At 38.2% G+C, this 27,134-nt stretch overlaps 1 protein-coding gene, 1 long non-coding RNA gene and 1 pseudogene across 2 annotated transcripts in view; 1 reads left to right on the top strand and 2 right to left on the bottom strand.

The window, feature by feature from the left end:
- The window catches only part of LOC134163706 (uncharacterized), a 74,185-nt gene that overhangs the window by 3,073 nt on the left and 43,978 nt on the right, over window positions 1-27,134 (top strand). The window lies entirely within an intron of this gene.
- Window positions 820-27,134, bottom strand: OPN4 (opsin 4). Its single transcript, XM_062618864.1, has 12 exons — window positions 27,102-27,134; window positions 25,702-25,887; window positions 17,973-18,112; window positions 15,925-16,058; window positions 14,572-14,775; window positions 11,283-11,454; window positions 10,248-10,412; window positions 6,875-6,982; window positions 5,570-5,750; window positions 3,033-3,185; window positions 2,436-2,504; window positions 820-1,142 (listed from the first exon to the last, which is right to left on the bottom strand). Exons 1-12 carry the CDS (start codon window positions 27,132-27,134, stop codon window positions 858-860), a joined length of 1,830 nt encoding a protein of 609 aa, XP_062474848.1. The 3' UTR covers window positions 820-857.
- LOC134163705 (dnaJ homolog subfamily B member 11-like) lies at window positions 10,048-13,131 on the bottom strand (annotated as a pseudogene).

Raw genomic sequence — 27,134 nt, 5'->3', positions numbered from 1 at the left:
ATTTTTAGGCAACTAACCCTTACCCTCCCAAGATTCACTTCAAAAAAAGCACGTCTAAAGGTAAACCACTTTGAAGTATTAGAAGGCAGATGTATTGACTTACCCATAAGACATTTCAGTACAACAATTGCTTTGAATTCTGCATTCTTCTCATGAAACCTGCTAAAGGAAAGTTGGAAGGAGTTTCCTAATACTTTCTCATGGCTCTGGGGAGGTTAGCTAAGAGTGGGTTAAACTGGTCCCTTAAGTGACTGTTGGAAAAAGAAGCCATGGAAGTATGGAAAGAACCATAGAACCATAGTGCTGTCCTCAGTGTTACTCCTTTCTCTTTCCCCAGAATCTCAGAAATGAAAATCAAGATCTGAGACTTCAAATTACTGCTCAAGTGCATTGCCTTTCAATTGGATTGTAGAAGAAAATGAGGGAAAGTATGTCATTGATTATAGAAGGGAGCACTGACTGTGCGTTCAAGTTTTCATTTGGTTGAAGAACTTCACAATAATGAAGAAACCATCTTCAAGAAGTAATGTACATTTGTCCCCAAACCTCTCAGCTTTAGCTCTGTAGTAGCTTTGAAGTTAAGCTACACTAGGTGAACAATGGCCAGTTTCGAATCTCATATTTCCCTTTCCTCTCTAGTTAATCCTAGGAGGCTTACGGGTAAGACCCATGCAGTGGTGGGATATACCTGAGCACAGTAAAATCCAAGTGAAATTTTTTCATGAGATGCACACAAAAAAAGAAATAATAAAATTACAGTGTGACTCAGATCAAGAAGTGAACTATTTGAGAAAGTTTTGATGCTGAAAAGCATCTTGCTTTTATCCTTGCTTGTCTTGTGTCTTTGCAGGAGCACTTCAGAGCAATGTAGGAAGGTATTCTGGATTCAGCAGGTCTGTAGTTGTTCTAGAGGTATTGGCTAAGGTGACATTGTTGCTTGCACCACTCACTAGGCTGTTGGACTTCCTGTTTTGCTTGTGGCTGTTGATCTTAGGGTACAGGAAACCAGAGTGGTATCCAGAAGGAAGCTCTACTCCTTGGACATTGCTGTATGTTATTGTGATGCTGGGTATCTGCGCTGCAGGTGGTCCAGAGTGAGACTGTCCTTTTCTTTGTCCAGTACCATTCAGGCTTTCAGCTCTCTAAAGGATGTAAGGATTTAAAAGATACTAACATCATAAATATCTACAAGGAGATCAGGTTGCATCATCTATGAAAAAGTGGCATATATTTAGATAAGCACTTTGCCAATCTGCGTCACTAACTGAAAAACAAAGGTGGATAATAAAGTAGATCTGAATATTTTTACAGTATTTCATGAACAACTTATGAGGAAAAAAAATGTTTAACAAGTTAACATACTAAAGCATAGATTTTTCATTTGCTACTTAAGAGCTGGTCTACTTCGATAAAGACCAAACTAATGACAGCACATTTGACTACAAACAGAAATGCTGTAAGTATGTTCAGACAGACTATGAGTTCAAGTAAGTAAGGAGTCCCTCCATAAAGAGGGACTGTTTAGGTTCTCTGGGGCAACAGGTGATGTGAAATGCAGTGATAGCAGCATGGATGGTTGAAGGGGAAAGCAAACTAGAGAATGAAGTGAAAAGGGCAATTGAGGAAGATATTAATTGGCATTTTTTGGCAATAGCAATGTTATCTCTCACTTTCACAGGACCAAAAAATCAAGAGTGTTAGGATGAAGACAACAATAGCTGGTAAGGATCACTGCTAACAATAAGATATAATTTAAGATTTTTATATTACATTTGGCTTAATACTGTAAAGAAAAAACTGGCTTGTTTACATCTGTCAGCTATTTTCTCTTATTTCACTGTCTTCTATCAAGAACTAAGGCAACTTGCCTCACTTGTGGCAGATGTCCAAAAAAAAAAATTTATTGGTATTCTGTAGCTTCGTTACATGGAAGAAGAAATAGACACTAACACAATATCCTACTGAGTAAGTAATATGGCGTGTTTCAAAAACTTACCTTGATTTCCTTCAAGTTGCATTTTTTAGATGTTTGCTGCTACAACATTAAATAGTTAAAAATGTCACTTTGTACAGCAGTACTTGCCACAAGACTATGGCTGTCTTAGAGGTACAGTCATCAGAATGGCTGTCTCAGCTTACTTTGCATATTATTTGTATGAAGATGGCACAAAATTAATGCTTCCATGCTCCACTAAGGAAATCACAGACCTCATCATAAGACCTACTGAATGAAAGAAAATATTCAAGTTCCTTGAAGAAGCAGGACTTAAGGAGCTCATTGTGATATATGTGTTCTCCTTCTGCTTAGTTTCAGCAATGATCTACACTTTTTGGTCATATTTTCTATATTCTGCTGGGAGTAGACTGGGTTGTCACTAGGTTTTGTTCACTTGGTTAATTAGACCCATGCCAAATATTAAAATAATAATTCTTACAGTAGGTGTAGCAGTGTATTCTGTGACATTTAGTTCCACCATGGATATGTCATCAGAATCTACAGCTGTCTGAAAAATAAACACAGATAAGAAAGACATAAATGACATGTAGATATGTTACAGTATTTTACATGAAATTCAAAGTATAGTTTAAAAAAGGAGGGGAGACAACAGAGGACTGACAGAAAAGTAGTGATATGCTAAAGATAGCCTTGGTTTTTATCTCTCACCACGTGTGTCCTTTTGATAGCAAATGGTGAGACAACAGGGTTGGCTAAGTGATTTGGACAGTGGAATACAAATATTACTGAATACACACTTAAAACCAAACACAAAGCAACATACCATTCAGATGCTAAGTTCACTAACAGAGCACCATTGCTTGTCAGAAGTGCAACAAAGACAGCTGAATAATGAACCAGGGTAGAAATAAAAAGCTGATGACCTTTCACAGCCACTTAAGTCTTCACTTCCTGTGTTAGCTCATAGGTTATCCCCATCTTCTTGGCAGGAACCTTCATACTTAATTATGGTAAAATGTGCAGATTTGTTAACCTACCAGTTGTCAGAGAATTTAGATATTACACAGTCTATTACCTTCTCACAAATCCCAGAATCAGGGCTCTTCAGTTTAGGTTTGCTTCTTACGTCACTAGTTTGAGTTGTGCCTTTACCCATTTTGTAGGAAATCTGTCTGCTCACAAGTCTGGAGAGCATACTGGGGTTATCAGTTTCTGTGTCAGTACAGCCCTAAAATGAAAACAGCAAAAGTAGTCACTCTGGGTTCCTTAGACTTCCATCAATTTGCCCCAAGCGAACCAGTTTTACCTAGACAGGAATTGTAAAACAGAAATTGTATAAAAGACATCTCACATAAGTTACGCCATGTGTGACTTCACAAAATCTTTGCTTGTAAGACGTACAAACAAAACTATCAAGTCTTTTGAGTCTAAAATTCAGCTTACTTCTTTCTTTTTTTTTTTTTTTTTCCTCCAGAGGATGCACTGCAGATTTTCAAACAAAATAATGTTTTATTATAGTCTATTGTTGAAACTTCTCTGATTCACATTGTAGCTCTGAAGTGACCAGTGTTTCCATACTAGTACCCAAATAGAAAGCACAGGGCCAAAGGAGAAATTAGGGCCAAAGTTTCCAAAGTAGCTTGGGTGGAAGCAGAAGTAAATGGAAGGAAATTACCAGGGAATGCAGAATCAGTGCTTCAAAAACATTTTGTTTTGTGAACAAGCTGTGATTTTCCAAACTTAGAAGGATTTTTTAGAAGAGCTTAGCAAAATAACCAGGAGGACAATCTAAACATTTCTTTTCCTGCTGAAGCACATGAGGTTGGGCTCAGCTATTTTTTGGATTGCAGCTTATTAAAAAATGTATACCCTGCTTCCCATTCCATGCATAGAGTGTAGTAGCACATACAGTCTGATTCGATTGAATTTCAAAGTGGAAGTAACTTTATTTTCTGAGCATCTGTTCTAGAGTTGGATATATTTCACTGCAAAGAACTTACTGGAAATTGTTTCCTTAGAATTTTCCAAGGTGCAGAATATCTTTGCATTCACAGGAGTAAAAAAAAAAAAAAAAAAAAGTCATAAAGCTAATTTATTGTTTTACAGTTTGATGACCAGCCTTGATATAAAATACATGGCAGCATATGTACTGCCTTTTTGAATTGCAGGTATATATATCTAGAAAGCTTAGAGCTTAATTGAGGCACAGATGGTACCAAACAAAATCCAAATAAATTATCTGTGAGCATCAAAGCAATTTTGTTTAGTTTAAACTTGAGCCCTTGTTTCTGTTCTGTACTTCAGCTAAACTGATACACTTACTAATAAATCATTGTTCTATGGTCAAATCAAATAGTTAAGGGAAATACGTTCTTTTCACAAAATCTTGACTCTATCACTGTTCTGAACAAGATCTAGACTTAATGTTTACAGAAAATTCCAGACTGAAGCATGCCAATTGCTTGAAATTTTTTACTTTTGGTTAACTACTTTGTACCCAGTTTTGTACTTTTGTTCTCTGCTGTTCTACCTTGAGTATTAAGAGCTGCTTCCCTAAGCAAAAAAGAATTGCTGAATTGCTTGTATGTTTTCCCCTTCCCCAGTAATGATAGTAGTACAAAACCACACAATGTTACTGAAGGAGTTTGTTAGGTTTTTTAAGAATCAGTATTTACAATCTAAAAGATTCAATATAGAAATGTTCTTTTTTTATTAGCCAGTGACTAGTATCATGTGAGTGGTGGCTACTAGCCAGTAGAATTTGATTTTGATTAGACTGAAGAAATCAAAGTGTCAGTGTTAAAAACAACTGTCAGAATTCAGTGCTTGGCTGGATTAGATATGTATATTACCTTGACTATGAAAAAGAATCACCAAGAAAATTATGGCTTTTCATATACTTGGAAATGTCATTTAAAACAATTGCAATGAATAACTGAAGTGTAACTAAGAGTGTAAAGAGTAACTAAGTAACTAAAGTGCTTAGTTACTTAGTAAGGTAACTGGGTTGCAAGAGAGAGCTTAAGATGCTGAATATATTCTGTTTCCTGCTGCCATGCAAAACACTGCGTTTCATTTAGACTGGCAGCAGCAAGCTGTTGAGGTGATGAGAATGATTCTGTAATGGATTTACTGATTTGTCTAAATCTAGTGATTAATATGTTCCCAAATATATCCCACTTCACTTTCAGAAAACATTACTGTTTCATTACAACCTTGCTTTCACTAGAGAACTATTTAGTGACTAGCAGTTTCTTTTTTGTTTGCGTCCAGACTGCAAATCTCGGATCAGACAAGTATACCCTCAAAATATGAGCAGATTTTCAAGGGTGCTCTGACTCGAAGCATCCCTTACTTTCTAAAATTCCTGTTGTTCTACCTTTCCACTCTTGCTTCAGTGTCACCAACCACCAAGAGTACAAAGATCTACATTCTGCTTTTATACTTCAGCCTTCTGTCTTATATTTCACTTTGTCTCTCTGCTTTCTCTGGAGCTCTTGTAATAAGCACCATAATGCATTTAATCTAAAGAATGTACCAATTTGAAGGACTCTGTGTGAAGATTAATTACTTTGCAATTAAAAACGGGTGTATGGGAAGTGTCTTCCTTACTGATTCACCGTCAGAGAGAGAAGACAGTCGCCTTTTTCCTTTTTGCGGCCTGCTTATCTCAGAAGACTGGCTGGTTACGGTCTCTCGTCTGGAGGAGGGGTAACTGCTGAAAGACTGTGAGTCTTCAGGAGAAACTCTCAGCAGGGATCCAAGACAAGGAACATATGTTGCAATGGCTGTTCTAATGGATGAGAGGTAGAACCAGTCAAATTTTTTTCTGTTAGCACGAACTTCAGTCATCATAAACAATGCATGTATTCAAAGAGATGAACTAATGCTGCATAGCCTGGAAAATTGCTGAGTACAGAAAGTTTTCCACATATCCAGTATCTCATTTACAATCACCCTGCGAGATCACTTATTCACAGTGTTCTGCAGAACTAAATTTTTTTGCTTGGCAGGGATAAGAGCATTAAAGTATAACTCTTTGGACTGAAGGGAGCTATTAAAATGATGTTTTGTCTGCTTTCAGCTTAATCAGGGCAAAAAAAAAAATTCTGTCCCTTTAAACTGAACCCTGCAGAAGTAACACATAATGAATTATTTTAATGTTCCCCTAAGCAGCTCTTCTAGCTTCCTCTTACGCATCTGTTTGCCAACTATCTGTAAAGTTGTACAAAATGTGCAGTTATATTACCATATTTCTTTCCTCATATGCAGCATAAGCACACTCTTTTGCCTAGCTTTCTTCTTCCTCCCAACATTCCCCAGTTAGATGTTCATGCCCACCTCTTCTCTATTCAGTTCCCGGTAGTTTTTTGTAAAGCGTATATATTGCTTTGCTGCCATCCATCAGATCTCACAGCCTGCATCTGAACTTGATATGGTAATGACCCTAGATATTACAGCTCAGAAGAAATACTATCTGAAAAATGAAAGCTTGAAGAAAGCTGGGGGATGTACAGAGTAGGGAAGAGGTGGTTTGATTTCAAATTGCATCTCTCACTGGCCAGGTTAACAAACTGCTATTTGCAACAGTGATAAATGTCTGTAGTTCTCATGAAGATACTTTTTTAAAAATGATGGTGCTTTCCTTTGAGGTGCTAAGGTCTCTATATTTTATCATGTAATCTGTAAGTACAGATCAGTATCCATAAATGTCTCTAACTCCTATCTGCATAGTAACTTGCTCCAAGTACAAATTCTACTGAAAATATGGCATTAAGAAGTTTTCTAGGGGAGGATGAGGCTGTCTTGCGGAGGTAAAATGAGCAGGTGAAGGAGAGTTCAGATTCTAGTTCTAAAAGTGACAGTTATTGTCTGATTTTCTTTGCTATATTAAAGTTAACTTAAGAGTGAACTTACCTGTATTTGGGGTGAATGATGGCATAAATGATGGGGTTATGGATGACAGAAGCTTTGGCAATCACAGCTGGTATGGAGTTTGTGAAGGGTGTTAGGACATGAGAATACCTAGAGTAATGCAAATGCATTATATATTTAGTACTCAGTTCTGTGTAGTCTGTGCAGTTATACACTGACAAGACAATGCTTTATTAGTGTTCCAGGGAGAATAAAACGGGGGTTTCCATACCCAGTGAGAGAACAAATTTTATATCCTTTGTCTGTAATGTTTAACAGCATTACATTTCTAAGAAACATTTCTAATTACATTTCCGAGAAACACTATTTTCTTGGGACTTCTCTTGCAATACTTCACTACTGTAACTCAGGATGGTGGTAATTCCCATGCTGACAAAGCCAACATTCCCTAATGAAAAAGTCAGCCTTCAATGTGAACGTACGTTGATCAGAGTATCTCTGTTCCAAACTCAGCAGATATACTTGACCACAGATAAACTTGTGGTTACTAGATAGGTGTTCAGAATGAAGCATTATAGGGAAAGATAACTGAAAATCTATTTTTCTATTGAAACTTTGTTGGTTTTTTTTTCTGATCTGAATTAAAAAATGAAGGGGAAGTATTTTTCTGAACTGAACAGTTAAGGAGAAATATTTTCAGGTGTCATATGTCACACTCATGTTATTGTGGCCATGCGTATGTACAGGTGATATGATTCTAAAGGATAAAAGAATTATGATGCCATGCTGCTATCAGCCAGTTAATTTTTGAAGGTAGCTTGAAGCAGCCCTTAAGGTTTTGGTCAGGAGAAATTCAATAGAACAACTCAGACCACAATAACAATAACATTTCATAGGCAGTTTCTAGTAGGCAAATTTTCCATAGACCTGCTTGGAGGCTATAAATATCTCTTCCTGCACTGGCAGAAAGAGTTCTAAGTTAAGTGGCCCAGTAAGTCAGTCTTTCCTCCCAACAGTAATATCCTTTCTGTATCACTGCTTCTCTTCCTGGGAACACAGTCTAAGCTCCATCTTTCCATTAGCCTTACATTCCTGTATGATTGGAGAAAACAGATTTTCCTCTCAATCCTCTCAGAAGAAGGTCTTTCATATACATGCTGCAAACAAACAACAGAATTGCATAAGTAGGTGGCAGCTCATTTTCCTGCTGAAGAAATTTTTCATCATGCTATGTGAATATTTATGGCTTGCTAATGGTGATACAGGAATCATTATGTCAACTGCCTGAATGTTGAGATGTCATTTCACCTCTAATTTGAGGCTTTTTTTTGATAAGCATGTTCTCCATATACAATTTTTAACATGGTTTCTCCTAATCATATGTTTAAAGCATTGTTTAGAGGTGTAGTTCTTCAGAGATTCTGGAGAACAAACAATAGCATGGCCTTGCTGTAAAGCAGTTTTTGACCCTGAGATGAGAGAGATGATGTTTTCATAAGACTGATGGAGAGGTCATAGTGACAAAGGCTGAGAAATAGTGACAAAGGCTTATGTTTAAGCTAACAATTCCCAGAAATACAACCTTTATACCAGCAATATTAGTGAACCAGAGTATTTTCTAAAGAAATTAAGGTACTTCCTTAATTTTGAGTATGTTGTTACTCTGTCAAATGAGTTGCCTTTAGTCCAAGACTACAGCCACAGACTCCATGTCTGCTTCCCATTTGTGGTACGCAGTGATTTTATCTGAGTTCATTGTAATAAACGTCCACAGAAGACCTGCAGCCTTGGTCTGTTAATCTCTGAAAAAGTCCCAGAAGCATTGCCTAAAAGGCATACTTCAGAAATGGAAAAAAAAAAAAAAAAGGTGAATAAAGCTGTGTTGCTCACCAGATGTCTTCATGAGCAAAATTTGCAAATGCTCATTTGTCGCATAGAGTTACAAAATTGTCCATTTGTTCATGTTTGTCAGTGTGAGACATGGGCTAGAAGTCAAGTTCAGCAGGCACTTGATCATCCTAAGGTAGATGCTGAATCATACAGGACAGTGTGACATTACTACATAGCTAAAATGTAGAGCTTAAAGCATCTTCTAGTTTTTTAATTATTTTTTGGTGGGAGGCAGTAGCTTAGAGCAAGTAGTTCTGCAGTGTAGCTGTGCTTCATTTCTTTGTCTTCTTGCTCTTTCTCTCTCTCTGTCTGCTCACATGTGACCAGGGGTGGGTACTGAGTACCTAAGTCCCCCTGTGACAGGAAATGGGATGCTGGGGCACATCCTAAGGATGTGTTTCTGAGTGAGGAATATATTTACCTTCACAGAGAAAATGTTTGCTGCTGCTTGGAATTGCCCCTGTAGATACAAAGGGGGAGAATCCTCTTACTATTTTTTCTTAGGTATAAGATTTTAGAAATCCTATGTTTAGGAAGATGCCTTTTGAAAAGAGGCCCTGCAATGGCCTCTTCCTCAGGTGTGTAACAAAAATCAACCCTGCATCCCAGAATGCTCTGTCATACATAAATTTATCCTATGTGTCAATTTTAGGAAAACCTACTTTTTATTTCTGACTTGAGAAATACAGATACAAGTGCCCTGTACTATCATAGGAGTCTTCCACTTGAGGATTTGCAGCTGACAAGACTTTCTAAAGCAGATTTTCTAAAGTCACATTTTACAAAGACCAAACTGAAACACAGGAAAATTCACAGGTTAACATGGGAGAAATACTTGCATAGAGCCAAGGCATGTGGACTTCCAATCCATTACTTACGCTGGATTGTATCAATTATAGCCTGGTATCAGGCTATGTACAGATACAGTATTAATAATATCATGCTTTTGTTGAAATTACTGCATAGAATGCTGACAACTAAATAGATGAAAACATGCTTAGGTTGTTTATATTTATGATCTTTTATATCCAACATGAAAAAGCTCCCCAATGCAAGTATATACTAGTTTTGAACTTGCTTATCATGTAAGTAATTTCAGCACTTTGATGTAACACAATAAAATGAGTAGAGTTTTGTAAGTAAAAGAAGTGGAGAAAGAAAAGAGAATCAGTTCCTGGGTGGATTTTTGGGGCCCCTTATTTAGCATATTGGTGCTAAATAAATTTCAGATGTTTCAAATATCCTAGTGCAGAGAATCTGCATTCAGGAGTCATCAGTGCAGTAATGTTATGTTGCCAATAACAATCTTCCTTTTTTTTCCATAACTTTCTTTCTAAGTCAAACTAAGAAAAATAACAGAGTTAGTATGTGCCTCATTTGTTGTATGTCACTCCTAAATATGTGAATGTTTTGGCTGCACTTCAGGCATTAAAATTGACAAGTAGCTTTGACTTTTATCTGTTTTCTACAGTTTTACACCTTTTGCTTTCACTGACTATTCCTTTGTTGATACATTCATAATTACCCAGCAAAAGCTACCAGAGCAACAACAGAGTATGGTGACCAGGAAATGACATAAAGCAAGATGACAATCAGTGCAATTTTGGCCATCTTCCACTCATTTTTCATCCTCTGAAACTGTTTCTGGAACTCTTTATTTCCATGTTTGCATCCAAAAGCTTGAATAGACCTAGGAAATAAACATACAACAGCAAAAAAAGGAGGTAGGGAATTGAGAAAATGGCTTCATAAAGTGTGGCAACAAGTACTCTTATGCTAGTTTATGCTAAGTTTCATGCACTTTTAATGTGTGTTAATGTATACACGTGACCAGTCCTTTCATTGCACTTTCATTGCACTAATCAGTGGCAAATTCATATGTGCTTCAGTAAAGAAAATAGTCCTGTACCAGAAGAATTTCCATATAAATTGGGTATTCAAGCATTGAACAATACTGTGTTAAAGAAGTCTTTGCTTCTATAGGTCCGATTTTGCTACCTTATTCTCACTTTGTGCTTCTGAGCTGTGTGACTAGATATGCTGATATCTACAGGACAGATACCTACAGATTACAAATGTAGTGGCAGACATTGACCTTTATTTTTACAACAATAGCTTTTCTTTCAAAGGCCTTTAATTAAATGGTTTACCTCTTTTCACCCTTTGTCAAACTTGTAGTTTAATTTGACCTACTTTTTGTGGAATATTTGTTGATACACTGTTGTTAGGTGTCTGATATTCTTCTGGTATTTCTTTTGGTTGGTTAGTTTCTGTGCTGCTTTCTCATCCTTCAGATTTCTATTGCTGCTACTTATACCATTTCCTGCAGCATTAGCCAATATACTGAACAGCTCTGGCTTAAATTCAGGAATGCCCCTTCTAAGCATCATGCTTCTTACCGTGTTGACTGTCGACAGAATTCTTGTTTGGTTTCCTTTATCAGTCATGCATACAAATTAAAAGTGAAATCTTAACAATTTTCTTTTCTTAGTCTTTGTTTCAAGAAAATAAGCAGGCAATGAAATGGAAGGATAAAAGCTTAAAGCTGTTGGCTACTTACTTGTTGGCCTTCTTGATAGCCTCAAATATAAAGACATAGCTGTATATGATAGCAATCAAAGGAATGAAAAAGACAAAGCAGAAAAGCAGCATTGTGTATGCACGGACTGATGGTGTCAAAGTCATGTAGTCCCAGGAACAGGAAGTCATCAGGCCCTCGGGAACATATGCACCTAGAAAGACAAGAAAATGCATAAGCCATGGCATGATTCTTCCTCTCTGTGCAGAAGTAAGAGAAAGAAACTTAGAATAGCATGGGATTTAGTCCCATTCTCATAAAGGGGAAAAGAGTCTTAAAGGATACACAGTGCTTTGTTCAAAGCACTTCTTTTTATTTTACTCTGTTGCCCTGTTATATTTATAAGTCTAAGGCTTCATATCAGAAAGCTGAATAATTTTGTTTCATAAAATCATAGAATGGTTTGAGTTGGAAAAGACGTTAAGATCATCTAGTTCCAACTCTCCTGCCATGGGCAGGCACACCGTGCACTAAACCTTGTCGCTCAAGGCTCTGTCCAGCCTGGACTTGAACACTTCCAGGGATGGAGCTTCACAGCTTTCTCAGGCAACCTGTTCCAGTGCCTCACCACCCTCACAGTAAAGAAATTCTTCCTTGTATCTAACCTAAATCTCCCCTGTTTAAGCCTGAACACATTGCCCCTTGTCCTATTGCTACAGTCCCTGATGAAGAGTCCCTCTCCAGCATCCTTGTAGGCCCCCTTCAGATATTGGAAGGCTGCTATGAGATCCAGTCTGAACAGACCCAACTTTGCTAGCCTGTCTTCATATGGGAGGTACTCCAGCCCCCTTATTATCCTCATGGCACTTCTGTTTTGATTTTTTTTTTAATTAAAGAATTATAAACATATGGGTGAGCTTTATTTTGCAGTTAAGGGAACAACCAGGAAAGCAAAGACTGCCTGCAGTACTTGTGGTGCCTGGGGTGTTTCCTGTGGTGAAAATGAACCAGGTGTACAAGCAGACTTCATCACTGCAATGAGTCCTTCATTTATCTTCTCCCTCCTCTCCAGTGAGTTTTTTGTTCTCCTTCACCAATGAAAGAATATTCCTGACCACCCCCCCATGCCTGGCTCTATCTCTATTTTCAGTGTTTACCCCTCATTCACAAGCTTGATATTTGGACATTTTGTCACAAACAAGTTCATGAGTCATCTGGAAACATCCAGGAACCAACTGGGTGGTCCTCATCTCCTGCTGGCAGTTTAATTTCCATTTGCCAGGTGCCTGTCTTGCCACTGCTTGTTCCTGACAACTTCTATGAAGTTTTCTGAATATACCTTTTCAAGTGTAGCTCCAGGTCCACAGTGATGTCTGTTCCTTGGAGAATGTTCCTGTCTTATTGGCAAGGGTTACCTCCAAACATGAATCAGAAGTCCCCAGAGAAGTGTGAGAAGATGTTTCCATGGGAGTTCTGGTGCCTATTCTTCAGTCCTCCTCACAATATGCATTATACTGCTTCCTCTTCTCCTCATCTGACAGCACCTTATAGGCAGCACCCAGGTCCTGGAACTTTCATGTCCAGGAGTTGTCATGGTTCTTGTCAGGATGGAGCTGCAGCACCAGTTTCTGGTAGGCCTTCTTGATGTCCTTGATGGAGGTGCTGCAGGACATCCCCCCGATCTTGCAGAAGTCCCTCATGGTGGCAGCCTTCCCACAGAGGCCGAGCAGCAGGAGGCAGAAGCAGCCAAGCCAGCTAAGGGCCATGGTGCAGCAACCAGGCCTGCCGGGGGAGGCAGCAGGGAGAGGGAGCAGCATTTCATTTTCTGAATACTGTTTAAAGCTCAGTATAGTCAAAGGGCATCTCTCCAAATCCTTCAGTGGATCTTGGATCGGACTGCGTTGTTTTTAAGTATCTCCCTTTCCTGTCATATTGTCTTCCCAAGGAGTGAAAAGAAACTGATTGCTACAGCTACTACTTTTTTAAGCTTGTGCAGCCAAGAGAAATTTACTGTGCAAAGGAAAATGATTTCTTGTGCAGATCAAACTAATTTTGTCAAGAGGTATAGTTCAGTACAAAGCAAAAAGCATCATACATACATAATATTCTGCCTGATATAAAATATAATCTCCTTAAAGGAACTGTGTCAAAATGTTAAGTAAAAAAGTTGTCACCAGCAGTGTCTTCTTAACTTTGTATTTTAATTTTCACTGTTTTCTGTAATATTTTCTGTTGAATTGTTAAAAGTATTGCACCAGATGTGCTCAGATACATCTGATTGAAGTATGAGAGTTAGTACTGTGGGTGCTATTAGAATCTAATTACAAGATAACAACACCCTTCAAGCAACTATTTTACCTTCTCCAATTAAGAATCTAGAATCTAAGACTACATTCTCATTTTGTCATTCTAATAGCTACTCATTCAAGTAAAGGCTTCTTCTCCCAGTACTGCAGTTCGCCTGCTTAAACATACTTCATGTTTATGGGTGACCAGAATGACAATAACAAGACAATAACAAAATTCTGCTGAAATACTACTCAGTAGCTGAGTTGGTTGCAGCATCGTTTGGGAAGGTCAAACATTGCTGTATTCTCAACTCGGCTGAGTTGACACATTCTCTTCTGGAATTAGGAAGAACAATAATGGGCTAGAGGTTTGAATGATGACTGACTGAAACGGATGACTCATAGGAAACAAATAATGGTAGAGAGATGGATTAAAATGAGGAAGAATAACAGAAACTCTATTTGTTACAAGTTGCAAGGATCAAGATGCTGCATTTGTGTTCTAATTTGCAGGCATAAGATTCACATTTACAAAAGCAAATTAGTTACTGAATGACATCCTTATTGGAAGCCATAGTGAAGATACCAATGGCTGAGTGGAGAACAGAACCAAAACCTGGTGCAATCTGCCCATCTATAGTATTGTCAAGACTTACTGAAGATGTACTTGCAAAAAATACTCAGATTGTATTCCTCTTTTATGTGAATTCTTTCACTTATATTTAATTGGATTTGGTTCAGTCGAAATAGGTATAGGAAAATAGGTGGCTGCATCCTGCCAAGGCCAGTTTTGGAACTGATTTTATCTACTGTTCTTTATTCATTAAAGAATGAGCTTAAGGAAGAGTGCCATTGTCACATAATATGCTGTAATACACTTCCCCCCCTCCCCCTTTGATTAGAGATCTTTAGTTTCAATACATATTTTATCAGTTTTCTTCAAATCTATTTATTCAAGCCTAATATGCAAGCATTCTATACCTGTAACTGGTCTTTAATCCAATGCTATGAGGGAAAAAAAGCTTTTATTCAATTTAACTTACTCCATCCAAAGAAGGGTGGGAGGCTCCAAGCCAAAGAGTACAGCCAGACTCCTACCAGGATTATTAGGGCCTTCTTCTTAGACATCACTCCAACAGAAGCCAGAGGTTTCGTGATGACAAAATATCTGTCCAAGGCAATCACCATCAAAGTGATCATAGATGTAATGCCAAAAAGAGCTCCGCAGAAGGCATACAGCTCACAGCCTTTCAATGAAGAAGACAGAAGTAGCAGTGAAATTAATCTGCCATGCTAATTAATTTCTGGGATAGTTCAAGACTGTGTTTCTTGTGAACAAATGTCTTCTGGAATTTGTAAAGCAACGGAAGTTCACTTTTCCTGCAGTTGGAATGCTGTCTCAAAGCTGCTGTCTTGCCAATTACATTATTTGTGGAGATAAACTTCAAAGATTTTGTTTGCTTGAATTGCTGGAGACAGTGACACTTAACATGTTTTTCTCACTGATTTCTGATGTTTCTAGTGGGATAATTTTAACAGTCCATTAGTAGCTTGTTTAACTCCAGTTCTACTGCAGCTCCAGTAGGAAGGGATGGTTTTTTAACAGTGGGTTATAGCTACTTTGATATCATAGAACCATTTACATTTCAAGGTCATCATAGCTGAAGTAAATATGCAGACTATGAATATATTAATGAGTGATTCTGCTGAGGTAAATATGCAGACGATGTATACATTAATGAATTATTTTAATTATTGAAACAGCCTAGTGATTAAAAGCAGTGGTTTGGGTTTTCATTTTAACATGTATACTTGAACCGTTTGTGGAACTAAAAAAACTGCTTTTGGTCATCAGAGATCATAATAGCAACGTTACCTCTCTGACCTTCCTGTCTGTTGATACCTGTTCAAGAAGCAAGAATGAAGGCACCTTCATTCCACATCTTTCTGCATAGGAAATGTTCTGTTAATATTTCTGTTGTTAAAACTCACTTTTGCCAAGCTTTCTTGCCTCACTTTGCCAAGTGGCAATCCCAGAGCAGGTTATTTAGAAGAGCATTTAAACTGGTGTGTTGTGGGGTGGCGTTGCTTGTAACTTCGGAGCTAAGGTATGACATAACTGGGGAAGAATTCTGGCAAGAAGACTAGTCCTGTGCCTTACGTTGCCAATGTCACCCTTGTATCTACCTCATGTATGTAATTTTCCTCCCCATGGTGGGACTGTATTTATTGCACACAGGCAAAAATGTTCAAAGAAACATTTGTGTCAACAGTGAAACAATGTTGAAAAATGTTCTGAACATTTCAAGGGGACCTGAGGATAAGGAAATAATAGTTTAGCTGCCACTATGATAAGAACATACTTAGTGATAATCTTACAAAGAATATATACAAACCTTTCTCACCAAAAATCCAGCGTTTGTGGAAGCTGTTGGTGAAAAAAACTGGAGACTGTGTAATGGACATCAGGAAGTCACTAACAGCTAGATTGATGATGAATATGTTGGCTGGAGTCTGAAGGCTCCTACTCCTAAAGAGAGCAGAAGAAATATTGCTAAACACTGTTGCACCGTTAATTCCATTGTTGCTCTTTCCTGTGAGCTTTGTTAGCTTCACAAATACCAAGGCACATTCTATGCAGTAAGCTAGAGCAGAGTGCTTCTCATTTCCTTCACAAGAGAACATAAGCAAAGCTGTTTTATACCTTTATACTCCTGTGCACTTTAGAGGATTCACAGCTCAGTGACGGGGATAAACTGTATTGTTCTTTAAATATTCTGACCCAGTGCACTGCATGTCCATGATTAACAGGAAATTAAAGTGATGTATTCTATGGATTTCTGTATCTAGGTCATTTTAAGTAGGGGGAGGGGAGTGCATTTCCCACTACTGATAAAACCAGCAGTGACAAATACAGGGATTAAGCAAACTCACATGTACCACATCAAGCATTTTGGTTTACATCCCTTCTTCTCTGTGACACTCATTTCACTGCCCAGACACTAGCTTTAAACAGATCAATAGCCATCCTTCAGTGTATCCTGCCTGTGTATGTTATTCACAGTATTGTAGTATAGTGTTTTAAGGGGTGCACATAAAAGCTCAACTGAGAACTCCTCAGTTTGCGATCTCTGTGTAACATTTTAGCTCCTTTCTCTAATTTTCAATCTGAGGCACAATTGAAAAATACCAGCATAAATGATGAGTTTTTTGCACTGATCCAGAATCAATTGATAGGGCTACCGTAACCTGTTCGCAATTTAGGAGCAAGGAGTTATTATTAGTAGATGCTTATGGGCCACTTGTATTTTGTTCAGTAGTCTGCAAAGTTACTGAATATATTTCTGGCAGCTGGTTGTCTTACAGTTTGCCATTACTTGAGACTGCTTTGTAGGCATCTGATGTGTTCTCCAAACTTCTGATGTATTTATTACTTTGCAATCAATATCCCTTTCTGTCTTCATAACGTCTTCAAATTAAGACAGATGTCCTTCAGTGGAACTGCAGCTGCCATGGCTGGATTTCCTGTATGGGACCAGCCAAAGAGCTAAGCAGCTCAAGTACTTCATCCTCACATATATGGTCTGCACGCCAACGCCTATTCTGTTTTTAAGGCCATATCATTCACACTGAAGTGTTGGTATCTACTATGAATGCACATACTGAAACCTGCCATTTAATGCACCACATAAATATAGGCTCAACACCCAGCCTACTTTCACCCACACTCCAGTGATTCAAGTTAACACAGACAAATTATCATAGAATTGCTGTTATTTTAGTTCATTACATTTGTTCCCAAAGATCAATGATGAAGTAGAAGCTCACTGGCGTGGACATCGTGCCAATGCTCTGCCCAAGTGTGACAAAACAGAAACAGGATGGCAGAACAGGAATGGTGAAAGTATCACATTTTTGTCAGAGATCCAGTTTCCTTCAGCTATAAAAGCTGGAATGTGGATTTAGTTAAAAGGAAATAGGCCAAGTGTTAGAAAATGTGAAAACAAGAGACATGACAGTAAGGAACAGAGTGGGAAAAGAAACTGGGTAGTAAGCAGCACTTCTAAAATAGAGAAGATATGTGGGAGACACAGGTGCAAAACATCCCATCAGTCCAGTGCAGACATAATTCAGCCAATAGAAGAAAAAAAAATCACTGGCTGGTTTCTGCTTTGGCTGCTTTTCTATTGCTTGACATATCTGGGTGATTCTTTGCAGTTTTACTAAGAGTTTTCCTGTGGCTATGGTTAATGGGAGGGAGTCACAGAGAAGTGGCAGGTTGTCATTTTTTTTTCCTACAGCAATGTCTTTTGGTGCATTTGACTATGTCTGGATAGTAGTCTGATGGTAACATTGGCTGTGCTGCATTTGCAGAGCACAGTCAAGGTACTGTTAATGTTTATAAATCTGAGTATTTTTTAAAAAAAATCAGAAAGACAGATACCTGCAGAAGACATAGAAGACCAGGAAATTACCCAGAGTTCCTGTGATTCCCACAATAAGAACAACTACTCCAATTGTATAGTGGGCATGGTCTGGGACATCCACTGTAGGAAAGGCACCCGGCACATCTTGCGCTATCATCTTCTGTGGAGTAAACAAGAGGTCACAGGTATATCAGACTTTACTGAATAAACTGGCATGTGCTTCTCTAGAGGAGGAAATTGTCAAGAATGAAAAAAAGCAGCAAGCAAAAAAAAAAAAAGTTAATTGCTTTTAAATCACATTTACTGTTGATCACCTTCAGGAGACAAATATGCCATCAGCAGTGCAAAGGTCAAAGGGCTGTTTATATTTTTACTGTTGGTTTAGAATTTTGATGAAGAAAGGCAATGAATTTTCTCCCAATAGAAAGATAGGGATATAGAGAACTGAAAAGAGACAGGAGGGGGACCCTTTTCATTGCATCTGACATCAAGTAATGCAGTGCTAAACAAGTAAGTTTTCTGTAGTTTTGGGGGGAGTTTCTGTACCTGTGAAGTGCGATTTCTGTTTTCCTCTGACATCACTGGCTAGACTTCTCTAACTAGAAATGATCTTCTGTGGATGAATATGCATTTTTTTCTTTAGTAGTATGGCTATTTCATTTCTCCTGCTGAATAACACTGAATTGTGAGCTGCCCTCAAGACTCAGTTACCAAAAGCCTGGCAGCATTCAGCAAGAGTTCCTTGGAAACTAAATTAAGGATTAGAAAAACTAAACCACAAATCCTTTATACCTTATGCGTGGTTTCCATACCAGTTCTATTTTCACTCTACACTGAATTAAGGTATTTTGCTGTCTGTGAAGTATGTGACAAATCACTTGATGAAAGCATATGTGTCTTAATCAACTAATAACTCACAGCAAAATTCAGTAAAGTCTGAAGGCTACAGCATTTTAAACAATAATTTAAAAACATTTTTTGGTTACTTATCAGGAGCCATGAACACATTTTAAGCTGAGTGACCCCAGATTAGTAATGAAGCAAATAAGGCTGCATCCAGGAAGCAGGATGACCTGATAGACCTTGAAGAGAACAGCTGTCCAAACCATCACCGTTATGCTGCCTTTTGCCATAAGGTCAGGCAGGGAGACTTAAACACTTCTGTGCAACTGCCACTGTTCTCAACATGTCTTGGCATCAGCTCCAGCCACCTAATGGAGTCATGACAAATATCAAGTCCTGTCCTCACTCATCTGCATGGACAGATCCTGTCTGTTCTTCATAGCCAGGCTTACCTCATCAAGGATGGCAGTCACTATGGAATGGCATGCCAATGCCACTGCTCATAGCTCAAGCCTGCAAGATGCAGCCATGGCATTCCTCAGCTACTGAGCTATAAGAATCACACAAGGATTGAGAAATGCATGGGAATGTTTCGAATCATTTGTAGCCTCCCTACTGTGAACACTGTCAACTTGGCTGTGGCCTAGGATCCAGGACAAGTGAATTGCCTGTATCAAGGTCTGTGCCTTTATCAAGCTTTAATAGTGCTATGAGGCTGTATATGTTCTTTTGAATTGTAAATACTGGCAGGTGGTGTTACAGCTGTCATGTGCAGTCATTCCTTCCCAGGAAAAGGAAGGTTGCTGGTAAGAAAGGAGGAAAGTGCTCATGGGTAGACATGAAGTTCTCCCTTTTATGCTGCAGTTGTTTATGCAGTAGTTGGTATTTGCAGTCAGAGTGCAACTCAGAAATGCCTTTGACAATACCCCAGTTATCAAAGGAAATGGTTATTTTCAGACAATAGAGGCAGACATTACTTCTGAATACATCTGTGAGATTGGGCAGAAGTTATGAGAGTGTATATTTAAAACAAAGGTGGCAATAGCAGGAGGTGAACCCCAGGACTGTTTGGAATTCTGGAAGAGTTTGTCTTTGCTTGTATGCTGAAGATTTGCCCACAGCCATCCTCAACAACTAGAAAGCACTCCCTGGGTTTCTGCATTAGCAGCAATAAAATGCTGGACAAATACCCTGAGCTTAGAGAAGGAAGATGTGGATATGGCTGTTACTGTAATTGGAGGAAAAGGTTGAAGTTGATATACTAACCGAATAACAGTATCATGGCATTTTTTGTTCAGGTTCCTGTACCAAATTGTAGGTTGGCGTCACATCATCAACAACAGTGGGCATCTTGCCTAATTAGAAATTGCTGTGCCTAACACACTGCCAGTAAAATAACCCAAAAATCCCACACTAATAGCAAGTGGAGAGGGAGAGTCTGAGATAAAAGTGTTGCAAATAAATGAGATTGGGTGTTCCTTGGTTTGTTTTGGTTTGTTTTTTTTTGTTGTTTTTTTATTGTTTGGTTGTTTTTTTTCCTTAGGATTGTGGCTCAAACATATTTTAACTGCTGTTCTAAAGAGAGTTCATGATGATTATTAATGGAATGGAGATTTCTGATGTTTTTTTCCTGTAGCTATCCATTTAATAAGAACTGGATCAAGGTAGCAGAAATGAAGCAACTAAAGGAGCTTGTTTTGGCTACAAAGAACAGATTAAAGTGGTTTTAATTTGAATTGAATTTATGGAGAACTAAGGACAAGGAAAAATTTAAAAGGTAAATATAAACACACAGAGAAATCACAAGAGAGAAGAGGTTATTTAAGGGACAGTAGAAGACTTTAAAATCACTTGCTCAGGAATAAAACAAGTTCAGAATCAACAAAAATGTCAAGTGTGAAAAAATAAAGGAATAACTTAGTGGAGCCATGATAGAACATAAGCAATACTAAGTATATGGGAGGAGCAAGTATATGGGAGGAAAGAGGAACAAATTCACATTTTAGTGTGGACTTCCTGTTGGCCTGGGATTTTTACCACAGGGTCCAATTCTGACTATTCTCTAAGAGGCAAAAGTCATTTATTAAAAAAAGTAATTTCAGTGGTTTTGTTGGAAATACAGAGCTGCTTCAAATTTTCTTTAAGGCAAAGAAAGGTACTGGTTGACTGACAAGGCATAAATAAGACCTGACCACTTCAAGTTCATCACTAAGTTGCATGCATACTGCTTCCTTACTAGAAAATGAAAACACATGCCTGTATGTGTTGCAGATCTTCTACAGGAATTGTACTTCAAAATAAAGGGCAAGGAGAAAAAGATAGTGCTTGAAGAAATCAGGTCAGCAGGATAATCAAGAAATCAGACAATTCCCAAAGCTTTTCTCTATTCAGTTTCTCCAGCAGATGGGCCTTATTTAGCCTCTGTCTTCTGGTATGAGTATTTGATTGGCAGGGGAGAATAAAACCCCACTGTTGCAATCTCCACTGTAGCAATTGTCCTTTGAGAATACTCTGAACAAGTATTCCAATTGCACTGATAATACACAGCATTGTTGCCTTGCATTTTTTTTTTCTATTCAGAATTCTTTTTAGAATCACCTCCTAATGAAGAAAAAAAAAACCAGGCAAAACCAGCACTTCATTATTCCTCTTCCAAGCGATGTGAAAACACAGCTAATTTAATGTTACATTGTTCAAAACGTCACCAAATGCACAACGAAACTGAATTGGAAGCTAAGAGGTTGGACATTTTCCAGTGGATGGACAAATGGACCACAGCTTTCCTGAGTCAACAAGATACTTGCACCTGAGGCTCTAGACCACTGGGTGCCAGTATACCCACAGACCAGCTGTGCTGCAGGTGGCTTGGGTCGGTATTCATTCTGTAGGAAGCAATTCATTGGGAAGCACCAACTTCCTGAGAGTCATTGCACATTTCTCAAGCAAGCATAAAATGATCATGGAAGCTGTAGAGGACATCAAGGTAGTAACTGTAATGTAACAAAATTTCCTTACGGTAAGTACTGAAAGTCAGCTGGAGAACATATCGTAGCCGTGGACAGCATTTTAGTCAAGCTTAAAAGCAAGGTTTATAATACTGGCCTTTCGCTAGAACTGTAGAAGAATTTGTGTTCTTAATCTCCAATAGGCATATAATTTATTATTTATTTACACCATAGTTTTGCATAATCAGATGGATAATTTTAGTGTCATCAGGAACTTAGGGAAGCGCCACACTGATTCAGAGCACCATTCCAGACCAAACACTAGCCTGCCTTTAGCCACAGCTGGGTGTTTCACAGAGCTTCAAAACATGCATAGTGAACAGTGATGTGGGAATTTAATTTTCACTATAGAGTCTTAGCAGTTAATTTGTAGCCTAAAACAGGCGTACTGTCCATTTGAAAGGATAATCTTAGAGGAGGATATTTTTATTCTCCAGATATAGGTGTAATCCTTTTCTAAATCCTACTTATCATTTGCCTCAATAGAGTTAGTAGCAGGAAGTTACGAAGTTATGAAGTTGCCCTACATTAGTGTATTTCTTTCCAGCAAGTTTAAGTATATCTTTGTGAAAACACTAGAATAGAGGGAAATAGATAGGTTTAATGCAATCTACTTTCTTAAAATGTTCACTGTTCTCCCTAAGGAAATGCTTGTCTACTGCCTGCAACAAAACAGCTAGAACAGAACTGACCATGTTTTCAGTTACCATTCAGTAAATTTGACTGAGACTTACAAATTTAAGATGTTTTTGGGGAGTTTGGAAAAGAGGGAGTGTTTGATAGATAAATAGGTCTAAGTCCTTTCTGTTCTGGCCTTGTCTGTGGAAGCTGCAGCACAGCATGGAGCCTCATTCTATATCTATGGCCTGTTTCCCCAGCTGGTTACAAGGGAAGCAGAATTCTTTCTGGAGGGCCAATTTGAGGAGCAGCCTGCTTCTTCAGGAAGAGAACAGTGCGCTGTCATTTCTGCTAAGGCTTGGTGCAAGCAGAGTGTTGGGGCTTAAGCACTGAACCCAGGACACAGAGAAAGGGGTAAAAATGAATCAGCCACAGAGTACATCAGTGTAGGGCAGAACTTGAATTTCACCATGAAGTTTGTTAAGACCCTGCAAGACACTGGTCTGAAGAGAGTTAAAAGGCTAAAGGAATTCCTTTGCAGTCCAGGACAAAACAGTGATTCCTAAGTGATTTGCCCAGGTTAGAAGGAATTCTAGATCAGATATAAATAGGAATATTTGACACCTGCATCTATTCTGTCTTGGGAATCTGTTTATTATACACGTTTTCATAAAGAGATGACTCTTTAAATAGTTATTTTGTAATATAGTAAAAAACCCCAAACAAGAAAAAAACCCCAAAAAACAACAAATCAAAACCAAAACACAACAAACCAACGCTAACCAAAAAAAACCAAACCAGCTTAGAATAACTTCTAGCAGAGAACATACCATTTTCGAAAGGACAACACACAAACAATGCAGTTCAACTATTACTGTGGAAAAAAACCCACCCTGTTTTCAAAGTAAGAAAAAGGTCATATCACTTAACTAACTGTCCACTTGGAAATGTTGATTGTTGAAGTTCTACTAAAGCTAACAGTGTTGATGGTAGGAGCAAGGCCATGAATGTAAATACTTGTACTGAACATAAAATCATGTTTGATATAGCCCACTCCTCATGTTCTCCCAATGGTAAGAGTATAAAGCAAGGTTTAGTTTATACTTACAGGGAAAGCAGAAATCCTCATAAGGTCATTTCGGGATTTGAACATATTTCAGTGCTGGTTCTGATTGATATATTGATTTTTATTTTTGTGTGTGTGACATTGTCTCCAAAGCCAGGAACAGAAAAGACTAGGACAAGGACGTTTTTCAGCTACCTCTGCCTGGACATTTGATGGATTGCATCTATTTGGTGTAAAACAACACAAAGAAAGGGGCATAGGAACTGCTATGTCACTGCTTTTATGAATTCATCTGGCTTCAAACTGTAAGCATTGGTCTTGCATATTGAAAGTTTCAATGGAACAGAGCCCAGTTCCAAAACACAACAAGTTTTGACAGTCCCACATTGATTTTGGGAATGTATCAAGTTTCTTTGTTCTTAATTTTCCTACAAATACAGATAATGAAGTGGCTTATTTACACAGTAGGACTTCTACAACCAATGGTAGCATTAGGCCTTTTACATTACAGCAAATCATACAGTTTAGAAAAATTATCAGAAATACTGTAATTTCCTAGGGTTTCTAGGTGCAGTGTTGGTACTGCCTATCTAAAAGGGACTTCAAACAACTGGTAACGCTTATTTTTCTTTACGGTTCCTTGCCCTGATTTCTGAGCTTGCCTCTGTAGGCACTTGCTCTGTGATGACAGGCAGCACAAAGAGGAGTGTAATCCCGTCTCAATTATGGTTTCAGCAGGGTGAGGCCAACTGCTAAACCCTCTTTCCAGTAGACAGCAGGACTTTCCATAGATGATGCTTTTCCTGTTGAGCAATTTGGATAGCAGATTTTGTATCCTGTCTTCTGGATTTAATATCAACCACAAGCAGCACTTATTGCTTTCAGTCCTGAAATTCTCTTAAACCAATCTTTGTGTCAAATTAAAATGCAAAACTTTGAAAATACACACACTTGGTCTAGAGAGAGGAAACAGCTAATTATGTTTTTTCAGCAGGATAAGGAAGAAATCCATTTCTAATTTTCTGATGTAAGTCACTCTGTCCCCAGAATCCTTTTCCATTTTTCCATGTGCTCTCCAGTCCCTGTTATCCCTGCCTGCTGTGTTCCACTATCCTCTTTCATATGTTATCCATCTAATTTAGTTTGTAAGCGCCTTGGCTCAGGACCCTTCTCTGTTTATCTTTCTGTAAGACACTGCACAAATCCAGTTTTTATTAAAAAATAAATAATCAGACTGCATTTTTACTATGCAAATACTAAAATATTTACTGATCCTTCATTATAAATTAGGGTCAAACTGAAAAACTCAATCCAACATCCTGTATGCATAAAACCTTCTGGAGTGTTTGTGTTGAAACTTGAACACAGTTTTAAAGTGTCTACTGTGTTATGTGGGCCATGCCAAAATACCTGGTGTGACCACATCAAGAATTTAAGTTGAATTTCAGATTTGGAAAACTTTTAAAATTAGCTTGTTTAAAGTATTTTATTCTTTACTTTTAAACAGACTTATGTGTAAACAACAGGTGAACAAAACTGTGTAGTTCTAATAGTAGACTGAGAGACGCAACAGGAAGAGGACTTCTGACTTCTTTGGTTTGGGCGTGTGGGTGGGAATGGAGAATATTTTTAGTCAGCCCAAAGGAATTTGATCCTGAAATGTCATCACAGTGGAGTCTCACCTTCACACCTCTAAGGAAATTTTCTTTCTGTTTAGTATTTAACAGCTGAGAAAGAGCTTTGATAGAACTTACCTGAAAGCCTTCTGAACAGATCTCATGGGTAACTGCAAATAACGACTCTTTAACATTTACACTCCACTGCACTTACAGACTGTTACAGAAATTAGGGGGATTTCTATGTTGAATAGTAACACAAGACAGCATTGTGTTTAACTACTAAACAGCTGTTTAATGCCCAAGAACCTGTTCTTTTGACAGTTTGCAACGTATTTGGTGTGCTTTGCCATTAGCCCTTCCTCCCTATCTTCTGCCCATGTAACTGCTGAAAAACCCTACTTCTACAGTCCTTTTTGTGGTAAATAAATAGTTAAAGTAATGAAAAGAAGATTTTAAAGTTTTCATTATGTTGTTCATTATGACATTACAGCAACAAATGTGTGCATGCACCTTAAATGTCCATTCACAGTTCCACAAATGCCAGCTTTGCCAGCAGAACTACTTGCTACAGCTTTTAGTGACAGAAAACACTTACTGTTGGGTCTCTAAGCAGCAGGTCCATCAGTGTGTAGGCATTGGCTTCCAAGTCATTCCAGGTGTTGAAGGACTCCACAATTTTGGTGCAGTTGGTATCCTCACAGGTACAAGAGATCTCCCTTTGAATGAGCTGGCTGTTTACATGAACAAAATCTAAGAAAAGGAAAGAAAGAAAAGCTCTCCTCTGAATTTAGTCAGCCAATTTACCTTTTTATGTGTATGTAAGGCAGATTGTTAGGTTCTCTGGAATAACGTGAGGTCCAGTGCAGAGTTTCCCACTAGAGCTTCAGATCGCTTCACTCCATCTTCAGCTTAGCAAAGGGCAGCAGCAGCAGCTTCCACTTAAATACAGGAGACAGCAGGGTCTGCACATGCCCAGTTTGAAGATTGTTCCATGCAGATTCCAGCTGCACTTTAATGCAAGTATATAAAACTAACGCTGACTTAAAAGTGCTGTTTTCTTTTTTGCCTTTGACAGTTATGTGTCTGAATTATAAGGCTATATCCATATTATCCACATGTGAAGACAAACAAGTTAAAAGATTGACTTCACTGTCTGTTGTAAATATTAGACTTTACTGTTCATTTTCACTGTACTGGTAAATTAGTTTTTTGTAGTCTGCTTTTAAAGAAGATGTATGTGTACAGTTCTGCTGAAATTGGCTGAACTCAGATTCTGATATTTAACAATGTGCTTATGTGCACTTCTGTCTTGTAGAATTTAGGTCACAGTTGGTCCACTTCTAAAAATAAACAAAAAATAGGGATAAAACCCACTGACATCATCTTTTTCGGCTCTTCAGTTAAAAAAAATAAATAAATAAAACCACAAAACCCCAGGCAAATACCTTAGGCAGAGAACAGCAAACAGCCACTTCTTTCAAGAGTCGTCTGCTTCCTTTTACAGTTGTGTTTAGTTAGCGTGTACATGAACAGATTCTTCTTCACACAAATCTTCCTTTGCACTGCACTATGCAAAGAGATGCAAATTGCTGTATTCGCAGTTGAAGGCCCATTACTGTGGTAAGAGAAGTTTAATTGCAATAGAGAATTAAGCAGAGTGTGAAAAAGCTGTTCCAGCAGATACTGCAGCCTGAATATCACAGAGTTTAGGCCTTCTACCCACTGTAAAAATAGCCTAAATGAAAGCTATTTAGCTTCACTGCAGTTGATAATAAAAACAGATGGTGTGAACTGTTCCTGGAGGCCCTTGTGAGAAGGTTGTTCAGTAGGATCTGTATTCCTCCACCTTTGCATGGATTCCAATTCTCACGTACTTTTCCTTAAATTAGCACTTGCACAATCTAACCTTAGACTGGGGGAAAACATTGCATTTCTTTGCATGAACAGGTTCTGTGCCTCTGTATCAAAGGCACTCATCTACAGTGCTGAAATTACCTTTCCTTGATAGTCATACAAGGCATGTAGCAT

This window comes from Pezoporus occidentalis, unplaced genomic scaffold (genome assembly GCF_034315485.1).
Source record: "Pezoporus occidentalis ecotype Australia unplaced genomic scaffold, CSIRO_AGI_Poc_V1 ctg204, whole genome shotgun sequence".
Taxonomy (NCBI): domain Eukaryota; kingdom Metazoa; phylum Chordata; class Aves; order Psittaciformes; family Psittacidae; genus Pezoporus; species Pezoporus occidentalis.
Note: the sequence above shows the minus strand (reverse complement) of the source record. Positions and strands in the feature narration are given on the sequence as shown.

What these genes read in the sequence shown, in the direction of transcription:
- OPN4 (XM_062618864.1), bottom strand. Translation starts at nt 27,134, where the DNA reads ATGCTACATGCCTTGTATGACTATCAAGGAAAG. An exon ending in GTCTTCTATGTCTTCTGCAG is followed by an intron (nt 16,059 to 17,972) that starts GTATCTGTCTTT and finishes TGCTCTCTTTAG; the next exon opens with GAGTAGGAGCCTTCAGACTC. An exon ending in CTCTCTCTGACGGTGAATCA is followed by an intron (nt 3,186 to 5,569) that starts GTAAGGAAGACA and finishes TTTTCATTTTAG; the next exon opens with GGCTGTACTGACACAGAAAC.